Below are 17,166 nucleotides of genomic sequence, written 5' to 3'. Positions count from 1 at the left end.
AGCTTTTTCTCATCATATTTCACTTGTTTGCTCTTTTATTCCAATTTTTTTATCTACTAATTATTTTAATAATATTTTTAGAATTTCTTGTTTTGTTTGTTTCATACCCTTTTTGTCATAGAAAACTTAGTTTTTTATATGGCAAACAGACAAAATACGCAATATTTTCCCTCAAAAAAATATTTCAAAGTGGAATTTTTGAAGTGAAATAATTGGAGCCTTGAGTAGGTCAATTCATAACAACATCGATTTTGATTCATTATTATTTTTGCGCCATAGCAGTTTTAAAGGACAAAAAACAGCCTGCATGGCAGTTTTGTGTTATTAGAGTCAACACTGCAGCTTTTTCTCATCATATTTCACTTGTTTGCTCTTTTATTCCAATTTTTTATCTATTAATTTTTTTAATAGTATTTTTAGAATTTCCTGCTTTGTTTGTTTCATACCCTTTTTGTCATGAAAAACATAGTTTTTTATATGGCAAACAGACAAAATATGCAATATTTTCCCCCAAAAAATATTTAAAACTAGAATTTTTTAAGGTGAAATAATTTTAGCCTTGAGTAGGTCAATTATTCATAAGAACATATATTTTGATTCATTATTATTTTTGCGCCATCGCAGTTTTAAATGACAAAAAACAGCCTGCATGGCAGTTTTGTGTTATTAGAGTCAACTCTGCAGCTTTTTCTCATCATATTTCACTTGTTTGCTCTTTTATTCCAATTTTTTATCTATTAATTATTTTAATAGTATTTTTAGGATTTCCTGTTTTGTTTGTTTCATACCCTTTTTGTCATGAAAAACTTAGTTTTTTTTATATGGCAAACAGACAAAATATGCAATATGTTCCCCCCAAAAATATTTCAAACTAGAATTTTTTAAAGTGAAATAATTTTAGCCTTGAATAGGTCAATTATTCCCAACAACGTCGATTTTGATTCATTATTATTTTTGCGCCATAGCAGTTTTAAAGGACAAAAAACAGCCTGCATGGTAGTTTTGTGTTATTAGAGTCAACACTGCAGCTTTTTCTCATCATATTTCACTTGTTTGCTCTTTTATTCCAATTTCTTATCTATTAATTATTTTAATATTTTTTTTAGGATTTCCTGTTTTGTTTGTTTCATACCATTTTTGTCATGGAAAACTTAGTTTTTTATATGGCAAACAGACAAAATATGCAATATTTTCCCCAAAAAAATATTTTAAAGCGGATTTTTTGAAGTGAAATAATTGGAGCCTTGAGTAGGTCAATTATTTATAACAACATCTATTTTGAATCATTATTTTTTTTGCGCCATAGCAGCTTTTTCTCATCATATTTCACTTGTTTGCTCTGTTATTCCAATTTTTTTATCCATCAATTTTTATAATAGTATTTTTAGAATGTGCCGGTAAAATCATTAATTTTTTAAAAATTATTATTAAAATGTGTTAAAATTATTGAAACACACATTCTAATTTTTAATGTTTTTTAATTCAACATCTGAATCCTGAGGGGTGTTTTTAAATTGTTTGTAATTCATCTTGCTGTCTCAGCGCTACATTAATAATGTTTTCATGTAAGTTAAAGACAAGGCAAATAAATAGAGCAATGTGCAGGTGGACCTGACCAATAGGCTTTGACCTTTCATTGGAGTATTGCCAACACCTGTTGAGGTTTGGCCCTTTCCCCCTCATTAATTAGTTGCTTCTCAGCCTTCTGTGTTTTAGGTCCTCAGCTTCCCCCTGCACGCCTCTCTGTGCAGTGCTTCGTCTTTTGTTCCAATGGCGTGTAGAGCGCATTGGGGCTCTAAGATTTTACTGTATTTGGGACTTGTCCTGGTTGCGAGTACGTTTTGCCAATGCTCCGAACTGACCAGGTGGAAGGCATCGATCAGATCGAGACGCAACGCCACGTTGAGTCAAAGCGGGGACAAAAGCAACGCCGTCTACGGTGGAAGACTCTTAATCTTTCAACAAGAAGTCGGAGGCCACACCAGACCCTCAAGTGACGACCTGGATGTGGATTCCGATTACCAAGCAGACATGGGTATGTAAGACTTCAGTTATCATTGTTTGCATGTACAGGTGAAACTCCAAAAAAAAAGTGCATAGTGTAAAAGTATTCATTTCAGTAATTAAATTGATTGATTGAAACTTTTATTAGTAGATTGCACAGTACAGTACATATTCCGTACAATTGAACACTAAATGGTAACACCCCCAATAAGTTTTTCAACTTGTTTAAGTCCACGTTAATCAATTCGTGGTATAAAGTCATGACTAAGCTACTTATGTCAAGCTTTCTTCATTTTGACGATCATGGTTTAGTTTCGGGAATTTTTCCAGTTTGAGGTTTTCATCAAATCTATTCCAGGGGTGTCAAACTCGCGTGGAGAAAAATCTACTCCCCCAAGTGGGTCGGACTGGTAAAATCACGGCACGATAACTGAAAAATAAAGACAACTTCAAATGGTTATTTGTTTAAAAATAGAACAAGCACATTCTGAAATTGTACAAATCATGTTTTATCCGGCCCGCGGGATGAGTTTGCGAAGTATAAAAATGAGCCAAAATTTTTTGAATGAAAGAAACTGCTGTTCTAAATGTGTCCACTAGATGTCACAATAGCAATTCTTTGTAGGTAATGATGCATGTGTTTTTTTTTTTTTACATATGTAAGTACACTTTCTTTCCTTTCTTTCTTTCATGTTTATTTCGAATATGTAGACAAAACAAAAACAAATTTTGCAAAAAACAAAAAAGCCATTCAAGAATGAATAACAAAAACAATAATAATAATAGTAATAATAAAAAGAAACAAGAAATGAAAATCGACACCAGTTGAGGAAAATGATCAAACTACATAAATAACATCCTGTAATTCAGGGGTGCCCAAAGTGCGGCCCGGGGGCCATTTGCGGCCCGCAGGTCATTTTTTAACGGCCCCACGGCACATTTTAAAAATACTATTGAAAAAAAATTAAAAACATAAAAAGTGGTATAAAAGAGCAAACAGGTGAAATGTAACAAGAAAATGTTGCAATGTTCACTCTAATAACACAAAGCTGCCATGCAGGCTGTTTCTTTCTTTAAAAAATAATAATCAATCTCATTATGAATTATTGACCTATTAAAGGCTCCAATTATGTCACATTAAATATTCCACTTTGAGATATTTTTTGGGGAAAATGCATATTTTGTTTGCCCTACAAAAAACTGAGCTGTTTTTTTTTTTTTTTTAAAGGGCCTAAAACGAACAAACAAAACATAAACAACAAAATGTATAATTGACGGATGGATCTGAAGTTGATCTCGAGATTATTGTGTTCAAAGTAAACAGTAAAAAAATATATTTATTTAACACTTTAATGAGTAGGACCCTTTTGGATCCCCAATAATTTTAGTGTGATTAGTTTTTAAGTGTCATTGCTTAAAAAATAACAATGAATAAAAATCAATGGTGTTATGAGTCATTGACCTTTTTAAGGCTCCAGTTATTATATAATCTCAAATATTACACTTAAAAATTTTATTGGGTGAAAATATTGCGTATTTTGTATTTTTTCCATTAAAAAAAAAAAAAGGTTTTCTTTGACAAAAAGAGCATACAACTTAAATATTTAAAAGCGTTATATTGACAGATGGACCTAATGTTGATCTAGAGATTTAAAACTTGAATAATAATAATACTGAATAATGACACATTTTATATATTTTTTTTGACCAAAACCCTTTGGGGTCCCCAGGATCAAGCTTGAGTGGAAGCCTAAATGTATATTTTTTTATACAAATATTGTATTGGTTTTTAAAATAAAAAATATCAAAATGGCCCCCGCTTGCTTTGATTTTTCAGTGTGCGGCCCTCAGTGGAAAAGGTTTGGACACCCCTGCTGTAATTTGATTCTGATATTTTTTTATCTTGATAGATTGAAAATTAACACTGAGTTGACGAACATTAAAGTGGTTAGAGTGTCCGCACTGAGATCGGTAGGTCGTGAGTTCAAACCCCGGCAGAGTCATACCAAAGACTATAAAAATGGGACCCATTACCTCCCTGCTTGGCACTCAGCATCAAGGATTGTAACTGGGGGTTCATTTTTTATTATTTTTTTCATTTATTTATTTATTTCAGGCAATGACAAAGTTGACAACACATAATATAAATTAAAGCTGCAAGCAGCGATGGACGGGACCGACTTTGACGGCACACAAAATCCAAACCGGAGCAGTAATTTAAACTCTTTCATCAACTTTTAATCAGAAGGGTTCAATCTCTCCTGTGCTAGTTTGAAGCCGACACGACAAACGCGCTAAGAGGAGATGATGTTTGAAAAAAGGTGACTGTTTTTACTAAACTTTTGTTTTGAAGGGGGAATTGAAAACTTCCTGTTTTTTTGCTGGGGGTTGTCAATATATGAAATGTAGGTCTAAGTGAGACCTACATAGAGGTTTTCGTTTCATGTCTCTACGACATTCCTACTGGAAGTTACAGGCAGTTTTGTCTGTTTTATTCCTAGGGGGCGCTAGAGCGCAATTTAGAGTTTGGTTTTTTGATTATATCGCAATTTTCGCCAGTCCTGATGTGTGTGTCCAGTTTGGTGAGTTTTGAAACATGTTAAGGGGGTCAAATTACAGCTCAAAGAGGCAAAGGTGACTGTTTTTACAAAACTTTTGTTTTGAAGGGGGAATTGCAAACTTCCTGCTGATTTTTGCTGAAGGATGTCAGTGTACGAAATCCAGGTCTAAGTGAGACCTACATAGACGTTTTTGTTTCATGTCTCTACAACATTCCTACTGGAAGTTACAGGCAGTTTTGTCGGTCCTACTGGAAGTTACAGGCAGTTTTGTCTGTTTTCTTCCTAAGAGGCGCTAGAGCGCAATTTTGAGTTTTGGGGGTTTTTTTTTTTAATTAAATCGCAATTTTCGCCAGTCCTGATGTGTGTGTCAAATTTGGTGAGTTTTGAAGCATGTTAAGGGGGTCAAATTACAGCTCAAAGACGTGGCGGTATAATAATAAAGAAAGAGAATAAAACCTTACAATTACAATAGGGTCCTCTGTCCCAAAGGGACATTCGGTCCCTAATTAATATAGTGCAAAAGGTAATGTATAGTATGTAATGCATTATTGTCCAGTTTTGCCTGAAAGGGAGTGGGAAGAAGATAATTTATTTAATCCCACCCCCAGTTCTCCATTCAGTGATTATTCACATGAGTTTCACTGTTACTTTGTTCAAGGATTATAATACAGATGTTGTATCATAGTGACATTACCACAGCTAACAATAATTATTACACTAACAATAATTATCAACAATGTAGGAAGAATGAATATACCAACAATGTTAATAGAACAATGGTTGAATCACCAAAATGATCCCCGAGCATGGCCACGCTGCTGCTCACTGCTCTCACCTCTGGGTGGAACAAGGGGATGGGTCAAATTTCACCACACTTAGTGTGTGTGAGACAATCATTGGAACTTTAACTTAACTTTATAATAATGAGCCAAATTTTTTGAATGATACTGCTGTTCTAAATGTGTCCACTAGATGTCGCAATAGCAATTCTTGGTAGATGATGCTACATATGTTAAAAACAAACAAAAAAACACAGTGCACCAGTCGAAGAAAATGAGCAAACTACATAAATAACATACTGTAATTTGATTTTGATATTTTTTTATCTTGATAGATTGAAAATGAACACCAATGAGTTGACTGAACATTGTCACAATGTATTCAGAAAATATAGAATTTAGAACAGCAGTTTCTTTCATTCAATAGTTTCGGCTCTGTTTTTTTTCATTAAATTTTTGACATCCGACATTCCTACCCATTACATATTTGCATACGTCATATATCTATTCTGCCCCAAATGTCAGAATATTTTGTTTATATCCCAACGGTGCCACCCCCGCCAAATAAAAAGAAAAAAGCAGCAAAACAAAGTAATAATTTTTAGAGATTAATAATTAAATAAATAAAATAATAGTAAATTAAGAATACTAATCAGAAATAAAATAATATAAACAGATAGTAAATAATTATAGATGGATGGCTGGAACGAACGAACTTGATTCCTTCTGGAGAGTTCCCTCAGGAAAATTAAAAATTAAGAATACTATTCAGAAATAAAATATAAACAGTAAATAATTCTGTATGTATATGTATATATACAATATATATGTGTATTAAATAAATAATATTATTTATTTTATATATTACATACACATATGTATGTGTGTATTAAATATATATATATATATATATATATATATATATATATATATATATATATATATATATATATATATATATATATATATATATATATATATATATATATATAATTTATTTTATATATCCATCCATCCATTTTCTACCGCTTATTCCCTTAGGCTCCAGCGCGACCCCGATCTCAGCTACAATCGGGCGGAAGGCGGGATACACCCTGGACAAGTCGCTATATATATATATATATATATATATATATATATATATATATATAATGATTTACTGTTTATATTTTATTTCTGATTAGTATTCTTAATTTACTATTATTTTATTTGATATATCTAAATATTATTATTACTGTGTTTTTTGTTTTTTTTTTGCAGTTTTTTTTCCCATTTATTTTAAAATAAATACATTTTTATACTTGGCAAACTCGTCTCGCGGGCCGGATAAAACCTGTTCACGGGCCGTTTGTTTAACACCCCTGATGTATTCCATAACTATCAAAAGATGTCTTGAAATGCCTTGATTTGTATTTTATGAGCCTGCCATTTGTTTCACCTTGTAAATCCAATTGCTGGTATAAACCAAGCTTTTGCACGATATTCACATTTTTTGGAGTTTCACCTGTATGTTAACCATCTGAATGTGGAGAGTACTCACGATTGAGTGACATCTTGGAAAGGGTGGGACGTGTCCATGCAGTCCAGTGGTCCTGCAGGTTTCTTCAGACCAGACCAGAGAAATGTGAGGCAGCTCCTTCAGATGGATCCTAAAGTGGAATGTACTGCTGACTCCATGAAGCTTCAGGTCCAAGATACTCCTTCCACTCCAGGATCCTTGATATTGGTTGACAGGGGTAGGTTTGACCAATATTTTGGTACCGGTACTAAAATTATTTTCATACTTTTCTAAATAAAGGGGACCACAAAACATTGCATTATTGACTTTATTTGAACAAAAAATCTTAGGGTACATTAAACCTGTTTCTTATTGCAAGTTTGTCCTTAAATAAAATAGTGAACATACAAGACAACTTGTCTTTTAGTAATAAGTAAACAAACAAAGGCTCCTAATTATGCAGTAACATATTGTGTCATTTTCCATTCTATTAATTTGTCCAAATTATCAGGGACAAGTGGTAGAAAATTAATTATTAATCATTTACTGTTAATATCTGCTTACTTTCTTTTTTAACATGTTCTATCTAAACTTGTGTTCAAATGTACTAATCACTTATTCTTCTGTTTGGACGCTTTACATTAGTTTTGGATGATACCACACATTTGGGTATCAAGCCGATACCAGGTAGTTACAGCAGGGGTCCCCAAACTTTTTGACTCAGGGGCCTTACTGGGTTAAAGAAATTTGGCCGGGGGCCAGGATGTGTGTGTGTGTGTATATATATATATATATATATATATATATATATATATATATATGTATATGTATATATGTGTGTGTGTGTGTGTGTGTGTGTGTGTGTGTGTGTGTGTGTGTGTGTGTACATATATACACACACACACTGTCTTTATAATCCGTTTTGTCATTTAACATTGATTTTCATCAACATTTAACATTGTCACGTTATCGATGGGAAAATTAATTTTTAGACAATACGATTTGCCTGAGCGACTAGGAGACACCAAGAGTAACAAGCGGTAGAAAATGGATTAGAAAAGAAAGATTAAAATTTATTTATTTTTTTTTTAACTTGGGACTTCCTGTGGGCCGGATTTTGGATGCTGGGGACCCCTGAGTTACAGGATCATACTTTGGTCATATTCAAAGTCCTCATGTGTCCAGGAACATATTTCCTGAGTTTATAAACATAATATACATTTGAAAAAAACGAAAGATGTGATGCTGAAAAATGTCGACGTAATCATAGTAGTATCAACCAGATACGCTCCTGTACTTGGTATCATTACAGTGGCTGTTAGGTGTAGATCCATGGCGTTTGTTTACATTGGGCTACGGTGTGTAGTGAATCATGTTTAGCCATTCCTCGTCCTGCAAGAAACTTACTTTATTTGTTGCCATGGAGACCAGGATTAGTCATTTAGAAGTAGCTAAAACACTGCGGATGGACGTTAGCCGCTAGCTAGCCATGTCTTAAAGCAGCTCTTCCTGAGGGTGTTTCACACCTTTTATTGTCAGTTTTTAGATCAAAATGCGTCCGTTCTCCCTTTTCTGTCTACACACTGTGTGTGCTTGTAAGTACTCCGTGATTGTGCGCTGCTGAACATGCTCCTCTGCTCGTAAACCAGCAATGTCATGACGACGACAGAAGGTGGTATAGTACCGAATATGGTTAATTAGTATCGCGGTACAATACTAATACCGGTATACCGTACTCAGGCGCACTCTTAATGATCATGTTTTGTGTTCTAGGGAGTCTATCCCCTCTGCCTCTGTCCATGCTGCCACAAAGCTGTGGTTACACCATCGGGTCCACACCGAGCGGTACGGTCTTGGTCGCTCCTTACAACGGCTGCTTTGTCACTCTTCAGGTATTGTGCCGAAAACTGCCCACACACAGGAATTTATGTTAACAATTTTTATTATTTTTTTTTTTTTTAAGGAGGATAGTTATGTACTGCCATTACTTTGGTGGGGGCTTCCTGTGAGGATGACTTGCCCGTTGATGGGACGGTCTTCAAACACACCGATGGTCACCTGCCATGCTGCGGGCATGTTTGTCAAATTTGAGCGGGTTCCCTATGCCTCCGACATTAAAATAAAGTGTAAGTTGCTTTTACTTACTTTGATTCACATCCATGATGGGGATACAGTAGATCCCACCCCCAAAATGGACGATTTGTGGTCACACTGCAAAAAGTCAGTATTCAAAAACAAGAAAAAACAAATTAGAAGTATTTTATTTGAACTAAGCAAAATTATCTGCCAATAGATCAAGAAAATTTGGCTTGTCAAGACTTTCCAAAACAAGTAAAATTAGCTAACCTCAATAAACCCAAAAATACCTTTTTAAAATAAGTATATTCTCACTAATAACAAGTGTACTACTATATGAGTACATATTTTCTATTGTTTCATTGAAAATAAAACAGCAAAAGTAAATTTGGCTGTCATCTGTTTTAATTATGAGACACAATTGTGTCAAAGTCATGATTTTTTTTTTTTTACATGCTTTAAATAAAAAATTACTACTTTAAAAAAGTAGTTTTATACTTGTGAGTGTTGATGACACAGCTTTGCATCACTTGATATTCTAGTTTCAAGCATGTTTTACTCAATATAGGTCATCAAATCTCAGCAACAAGCTGTAATATCTTACTGAGATCATTTAGGACCAAAACATTTAAAACAAGTAAAAACACTCACACATAAAATCTTATGTAAGAAGTGTGTGTTGCTGAGCATAATCTGAACTGGACCTGGTTTTAAGAACCCTTTTGAGCAATCTTTCATTGACATTCTGGTCTGGTGAATATAAGGTCCTTTTTAAAAAAAATTAAATAAGATAAATAAACGTTTTCTTGAATAAAAAAAGAAAGTAAAACAATATAAAAACAATTACATAAAAAATAGTAATTAATGAAAATGTATTGGACCAGCAGCACACACAATCATGTGTGCTTCAAGGACTGTATCCCTTAATGCAGACTGTTTGATAACGGAAAGAGACAGCCCCTTTTAATAATAATAATAATAATAGATTTTAATAATAATAATAATACCTGAGATTTATATAGCGCTTTTCTAAGTACCCAAAGTCGCTTTACATGTTAAAAACCCATCATTCATTCACACCTGGTGGTGGTAAGCTACTTTCATAGCCACAGCTGCCCTGGGGTAGACTGACGGAAGCGTGGCTGCCAATTTGCGCCTACGGCCCCTCCGACCACCACCTATCATTCATTCAACATTCATTCACCAGTATGAGCGGCACCGGGGGCAAGGGTGAAGTGTCCTGCCCAAGGACACAACGGCATGGTAAGAGGCGGGGAGCGAACCTGCAACCCTCAGGTTTCTGACACGGGCGCTCTACCCACTACGCCATGCCGCCCCATTTTATTTGTAAAAAGCACTTTATATTGAGTAAACAATCTCAAAGTGCTACAGTGTATTAAAAAATAAAAAAAGATAAAGAAATAAATACAAATAAAAACTAGTATAGCCAAATAGCTATAACTAGTATGCATATATCTAAAAAAAAAAAAAAGGCTTTTTTAAAAAGGGCTTTTAAGTTGGTGTAGATCCACCAATGGTGTTTGTTTACATTTTGAAGCCGGCGGACCAGTACTTCTCTGAGGCGGTTTTGTACCGAATATGATTAATTAGTATCGTGGTACTATACCAATTTGTATGGTCACCTACTTTGTAGGTGATCATACAAATTAGTCTAATATTGTGTGTCAATAATGAATAACTCTTAAGATTACACTCAGGGCCAGTAAAAAATAAATGCTTTGGGCCAAAAGTATATATATATATATTTTTAAGTCAAGTCTAGCAATACAAAGTGTAACCGAAACAGTGTGAATTTGTAGATTAAACCCCCTGTCTGCTGCATTAATAGTTAATTTTATAGTTTGTTTTATCAGTTTGTCCCTCAGCATGTGCCAAAAGAAGGCAAAGTGTTCCCAAATAGAAAACGTGACGGAAAATCTTAAATTCTAGCTTCTCCTTAGCACTATTGCTAACCATTGCTCACGCAAGCCAAAGTAGGCTGCACTAAGTTTACCTTGTTGACGTACGACTCGAGGCAAACTTCCTGTTCTTCACTTTGTTTACCGATTTAGAAAATTCCAAAATATATGCATGTATCGTTACACCCCTCAACCAGCGCCATGGTTGGACTGGAGGTTCCACTGTACAGTATTTAACTGCCACCTGTTTCTTTGTCCACAAAGATGTATGATGGATTGAACTGCAAGCAAAAGTGGCTAAGTTGTAATTCATTGTAATTCTTTCCAGTGAATGGCACCTGGGAGGGGTTGATTACTGCAGCACCCAAATGTAGGATCAGTGTAGTTGAACATAAAGGTGTGACCATCTTTGTCCGCTATGATCCCTGTGTGGAGAAGGAGGTATGTGATTGAAAGTTGCACGTTTCGTTTGGAGTATTTGACTGACTGTTTTAATTGCAGGATGGACTGTACACCGTTTTATTGGCGGGACAAGGAGAAACTAAGGTTTCCTGTCCATCAATGACCCAAGGTCAATCTAAACCCGCAATAGGCCCAACACAGGCTCCAAAACAACCGCAAGCCCCAGGTGATGAGTTGTATCCCCCTCACCCAGTCTATCCTTCACCTTCAAATCCACACAGACCTGTGGAAAATCCCATGCCTGTTCCCTACCAGTTTCAACCTGGGGTACCTCCTGTACCACAGGCTGAAAATGAACCAGATACCAAACCCGTGCCTGCCCTACAGTACCCCAAACCACAACAACCTGAAGTTATTCCAGGTCATATTCACAAGCCTGACCATTTGTACCCCTATCCACTTTACCCTATGCCTAGTCCTGGAGCAGACCTTGACAAAAAACCCATGCCTGTTCAACCTGAAGTTCCTCCAGGTCATGAGAATCCGCCATTGTATCCCTTCCCTATGCCATGGCCAGGAAATAAACCAAATCAAGTTGCCAAACCAGTTCCTTCTCCACAGCCCCCTAAACCACAACCTGAGGTTTTACCAGGTCATATCCCTCACCCAGTCTATCCTTCACCTTCAAATCCACACAAACCTGTGGAAAATCCCATGCCTGTTCCCTACCAGTTTCAACATGGGGTACCTCCTGTACCACAGGCTGAAAATGAACCAGATACCAAACCCGTGCCTGCCCTACAGTACCCCAAACCACAACAACCTGAAGTTATTCCAGGTCATATTCACAAGCCTGACCATTTGTACCCCTATCCACTTTACCCTATGCCTAGTCCTGGAGCAGACCTTGACAAAACCCCCATGCCTGTTCAACCTGAAGTTCCTCCAGGTCATGAGAATCCATTTTATCCCTTCCCTATGCCATGGCCAGGAAAAAACCCAAATCAAGTTGCCAAACCAGTTCCTTCTCCACAGCCCCCTAAACCACAACAACCTGAGGTTTTACCAGGTCATATCCATAAGCCTGTTTATCCTTACCAATATCCACTTTACCCACTAATTAACCCTATAGAGGACCCTGACAAAAAACCCATGCTTGCTCCATCAAAACAACCTGAAGGTCCTCCAGGTCCAGAGAAGCCATTGTACGCCTTCTTCGACATGCCATGGCCTGAAAAAAAACCTGGGGTACAACTAGGTCAAGATGTAGAACCAGCCTATCCCAATTCATTTTACCCTGTAACACTTGATGATAAACCCGTTGTACCCCCTCTTCTACAGCCACAAAAACCTGGTACTCAGACCAGTCAGACTGAACAGCCGCTACCTGAAATGAATCCTAATCCTAAACTGCAAGACCCTGAAATTTCACAGGGTGAAGAGCATCAGCCAGTCCACCCTTATTCTTTTGACTCCTTATCAGGGTCTGAACCTAAACCAATGGACAAGCCTATGCCAGCTCTACAACAACCTGAGTGTCCTCCAGGTAACGTGCTTTGCAAGTACCCATATTCACCGTATCCTTTGCCTGGCCCTGAACCATCTAAAAAGCCGATGCCACTTGAACCAAAACAACCTGAGGTTCCTCCGTGTAAACAGCAGCAGCCAGCCTATCCACACCTCTATCCATTCGACCCTGTCACAAACCCTAAAGAACCAGGCAAAAAGCCATTGCCTAATCCATGGCCGTTCCAGCATAAGGTGCCACTGAGTTATGTGGAGAAGCCAGTCTACTCCTTCTTTATAACAGAGCCTGAAAATAAACCAGTTACCAAACCTGTACAACATCCACAGCCTCCCAAACAACCAAAGCCTGAATTGCCTCCAGATCAGGACCAGCAGGCTTATTATCCATATACCTATCCAGTCTACCCTGTACCCCTTTCTGAAGAGATTTCCAAAAATCCAATACCTTCTCAGCAATCTGACCCAAAACAACCTGAACTGCCTCTGGGTCATGCAAAGAATCCAGTCAACCCCTATCCTTATTTTCCATTTAACTCTGTACCAGTTATCAAGCCCCCACTTGCTCCACAGGCACCGCAACAGCAGAAGCCTAAGGTTCCTGGGAAAACAATTCAGGGACAAGTCCACATGTCCTTTCAATCTCAAATACCACAAATCTCAGATAGTGAAACATATTCTAATACACATTTCACTGAGAAGCCTGAAGAAAGTGAAAAACGTTTACCTGTCAAACCTCTACATAGTCAGAAACCCCAATGGCATCCTCTACCACCATATTCTCCAAACAAGCACTCCCAACAGGTTAAAAGCCCTGCGCAGTCTGCTAAAGGGGAAGCGTCCCTTCATGGTTCAACACATGGTTGTGTTAAGTTTTGCACTACTGGTTATTCAAATTGCTGCCCACAGATTGCTTTTCATCAACATCTTTATCATCTTACCCCTTCTGATCCAGATGGTAAAGTGATTGGTGGGATCTCCCAGGGATTTCCATATGTTGCCTCTGTGACTTATGGCCTTGGAGATGATATTAGTCACACCTGGCCTGCTCAAAAACCACATGACTCTGTCCTTCCCTCCAGTCACTCGTTGACATACGAAAGTCAAAAACACCACCACCAGCTACCAGGTGGCAACCCGGCATTATTAGGAAGTAATCCCATCAAGGCAGCAGCTCCTGAGATACCAATTCCCCCTTTTGTTCCTGACCCCAATGTGTATTTTTCCAGTTGGCCATATGAGACTGAACATTCTCCACAAGGCCAATCATCACCTCAGGTTGCGCCTCAGTTCGGTTTTCAGAATCCGTTTCATGTCCCTGTCAAACATGGCGGGCAAAATCAAAATGGCGCCATAAGTAATTCACCCGATTTAGGTGCTATGTCTTATATTACCAAACTACTTCAGCAGCACCAACACGCACATCAAATGCCAACTCCCATGGACCTGGAAAGACCTTCCCCTTCACAAACTCAGGGTGAACTTGGTCCTTTGCCTCCCTACGCAATGCTTAAAGATGAAGAAGCAGCTGCAAATACTTCATCAGTCCGAAACTACTTTCCGCATTCATCACTTCTAAAAAGAAGGAAATCCTCCAAACGTGACTCGTATGAACCAAAAGGATACATGCTACTACAACGTGGTCCACCAGGTAAAACGCCTGGTGCTTCGGAGTCGGAACAGAAAATCCAGACAGTGGCTGTTGACCAAACTGTCCCTGCCCAACGTTTTGCAAGGAAACCACAACATCGGATATTGCTAGGGAAAGAACTGGCCAAGCCTTCCAACGATGACTCAAAATCCAACAAACATACCAGTCTGCCGTATGTCCCTGTAAAAGTATCAAAAGTCAAGAGATCAGTGGCTGACAGGCTTGGTAGGTCATTGTTCAAGTGATATGAATTTCTTACGACTGTCTTTACACTGATGTGACTTGTTTATTACAGGACTGGGCCATCGCAGTGACGGAGGATCCGAACGGAATAAGCCAAAATGACATGCATTCATTGTACAACTATTTAATTTGACTGCCAAACTCACAAAAACATGCTCTGTTTGTTATTAAATCAGTAAGTACATCATTCTTGTTGAAACTTTATTTTGTTTTGCCGTGAATTGTTTGCACAATTAACAGTACTTAACCTGCTCAGGGGCCTTGTGGTTAGTGTCCGCCCTGAGATTGGTAGACTATACTAGACCAAAAGACTACAAAAATGGGACCAGTTACCTCCCTGCTTGGCACTCAGCATCAAGGGTTGGAATTGGGGTTAAATCACCAAAATGACTCTCCAAACGCGGCCACCGCTGCTGCTCACTGCTCCCCTCACCTCTCGGGGTGGAACAAGGGGATGGGTCAAATGCAGAGGGTAATTTCACCACACCTAGTGTGTGTGTGACTATCAGTGGTACTTTAACTAACTTTAAAAGCCCAAATTATTTTTGTATTGACACTTCACTTTAGTTTAGTCTTGACTCTCTGAATGCTTGAGCTTTTTAGACTTCTTCGTGTATAGGGATGATGTTTGATAAGAAATTATCGAGTTTGAGCCCATTATCGAATCCTCTTATCGAACCGATTCCTTATCGATTCTCTTATCGAATCCAGATAGGTTGTTGTATATGGAAAAAAACTATATTTGGTTTAACAAAAGCTCACTATGTGGGCTCTGTACCGAGGATGTCGTTGAGGCTTGTACAGCCCTTTGAGACACTTGTGATTTAGGGCTATATAAATAAACATTGATTGATTGATTGATTGACTTATTTTATAAGAATAAAATAAAAATAAAAATAAATAAATATTGACTGTTACCCCCCTAAAAAAATAAAATAAATGACTGTTACCCAAATTATATTAAGTGGGATTTTTCAGAAAAACAAATATATACAGTAACAGAAAAACAACCTGTCTCTGTGATCACTATAGGTGTATAAATAATAATATAGTGTTAAATAAAATCAGTCCCTTGGGCACAAAACTGAAAATAATACAGCTCTCCAAAAAGTGCACTTCTGCTGCTATTGGAACATACTAACGACACACACAAGCAGACAGCTAACAAACAATCCAAGACGTCTAATAAAGTTCCAAAGCAGATTAATCCATGTAGGCACTTAATTGTTGTTGATCTTGCTTTGTCTTTTCCTATCTTTACTTTTGTCTTGCACTGGACTGTTATTTATTTTTTTAAACTGAAATACACACAATGACAAATGTATAAGCTATGCGATTCAATTAACATACTGAAATGTAATGCGCAATATGTAAATATTAGCTTCACAGAAATATACAGTAATATCATCAAATACTTCTAAGTGTTGAAACTATTTCGATGGTGGAAATACACGACTGGCAGCCATTTTTTTAAGTCCTCAAAACATCCATTGAAACAGTGCACACATCGTTTTTCAATAAACATCTTACTATCAAATGTAACCACTTTCCACCTTAATATTGAGTTACATAAACAAGTTAAACAGTTTACTTACAGACTTATCTTTTCCAAGGCTTGTAAGAGCTAACACAACTTGTCTACTTAATTGTCTCATGAACTGAGCAGACGTCGCCAACCCGGAAGTGCCCAAACTAATGATGCGTAGTATTTTCATATCGCCACAAGGTGTCAGTAAGAGTATACAATCAAATGGTCATAACATTGTCGTCCCTCAGGGCATTTCCTGTGGGATGGGATTCGTTCCCAGGGATTCGAATAAAGAACCAACTCTTTTTCTCTACTATAGTGGCCTCGATAACAGGAACAGGTTCTCAAAAAGGGATTCGAGTCCAGGGAACCGGTTCTTTTCTTATCGAACAACCGGGAGAACCGGTTTTGAACATCCCTATTCGTGTATGTATATTAAAAATGTCGATGGTGGAAATACGACTAGCAGCCATTTTTTAAGTCCTCAAAACATCCATTGAAACAGTACACAAAAATCGTTTTTCAATAAACATCTTACTATCAAATTTAACAATTTTCCACCTTAATATTGAGTTACATAAACAAATTAAAATGTTTACTTCCAGACTTATCTTTTCCAAAGCTTGTAAGAGCTAACACAACTTTTCTACTTCTCTATTGTCTCAACCCGGAAGTGCCCAAACTAATGACGCATAGTATTTTCATACCGCCACAAGGTGTCAGTAAGAGTCTACAATCAAATGGGCATAACATTGTCGTTCCACAGGGCATTTCCTGTGGGAAGGGATTCGTTCCCAGGGATTCGAATAAAGAACCAACTCTTTTTCTTTACTATAGTGGCCTCGATAACGGGAACCGGTTCTCAAAAAGGGATTCGAGTCCAGGGAATCGGTTCTTTTATCGGAGAACCGGTTTCAAACATCATCCCTATTCGTGTATGTACATTAAATGACCGGAGTCATATAATTTTTAAACACTTGA

At 37.2% G+C, this 17,166-nt stretch overlaps 1 protein-coding gene across 1 annotated transcript; it reads left to right on the top strand.

The window, feature by feature from the left end:
• The first annotated feature begins 1,648 nt into the window (after positions 1–1,648).
• LOC133664721 (trithorax group protein osa-like) lies at positions 1,649–14,844 on the top strand. Its single transcript, XM_062069571.1, has 7 exons — positions 1,649–2,035; positions 6,907–7,080; positions 8,616–8,734; positions 8,806–8,968; positions 11,166–11,278; positions 11,339–14,639; positions 14,710–14,844. The coding sequence occupies exons 1-7, from the start codon at positions 1,771–1,773 to the stop codon at positions 14,757–14,759; spliced, it is 4,185 nt and encodes a 1,394-aa protein (XP_061925555.1). The 5' UTR covers positions 1,649–1,770; the 3' UTR covers positions 14,760–14,844.
• The last annotated feature ends 2,322 nt before the right edge of the window (positions 14,845–17,166 follow it).

The sequence above is a fragment of the Entelurus aequoreus genome, linkage group LG14 (assembly GCF_033978785.1).
Source record: "Entelurus aequoreus isolate RoL-2023_Sb linkage group LG14, RoL_Eaeq_v1.1, whole genome shotgun sequence".
Lineage (NCBI taxonomy): Eukaryota > Metazoa > Chordata > Actinopteri > Syngnathiformes > Syngnathidae > Entelurus > Entelurus aequoreus.
This window is presented reverse-complemented; position numbering and strand designations above follow the sequence as displayed.

Coding starts and splice junctions, on each gene's coding strand:
- LOC133664721 (XM_062069571.1), top strand. CDS start 1,771: ATGGCGTGTAGAGCGCATTGGGGCTCTAAGATTTTACTGTATTTGGGA. Junction 8,735..8,805: donor GCTGCTTTGTCACTCTTCAG/GTATTGTGCCGA, acceptor TTTTTTTTTAAG/GAGGATAGTTATGTACTGCC. Junction 8,969..11,165: donor CTCCGACATTAAAATAAAGT/GTAAGTTGCTTT, acceptor AATTCTTTCCAG/TGAATGGCACCTGGGAGGGG.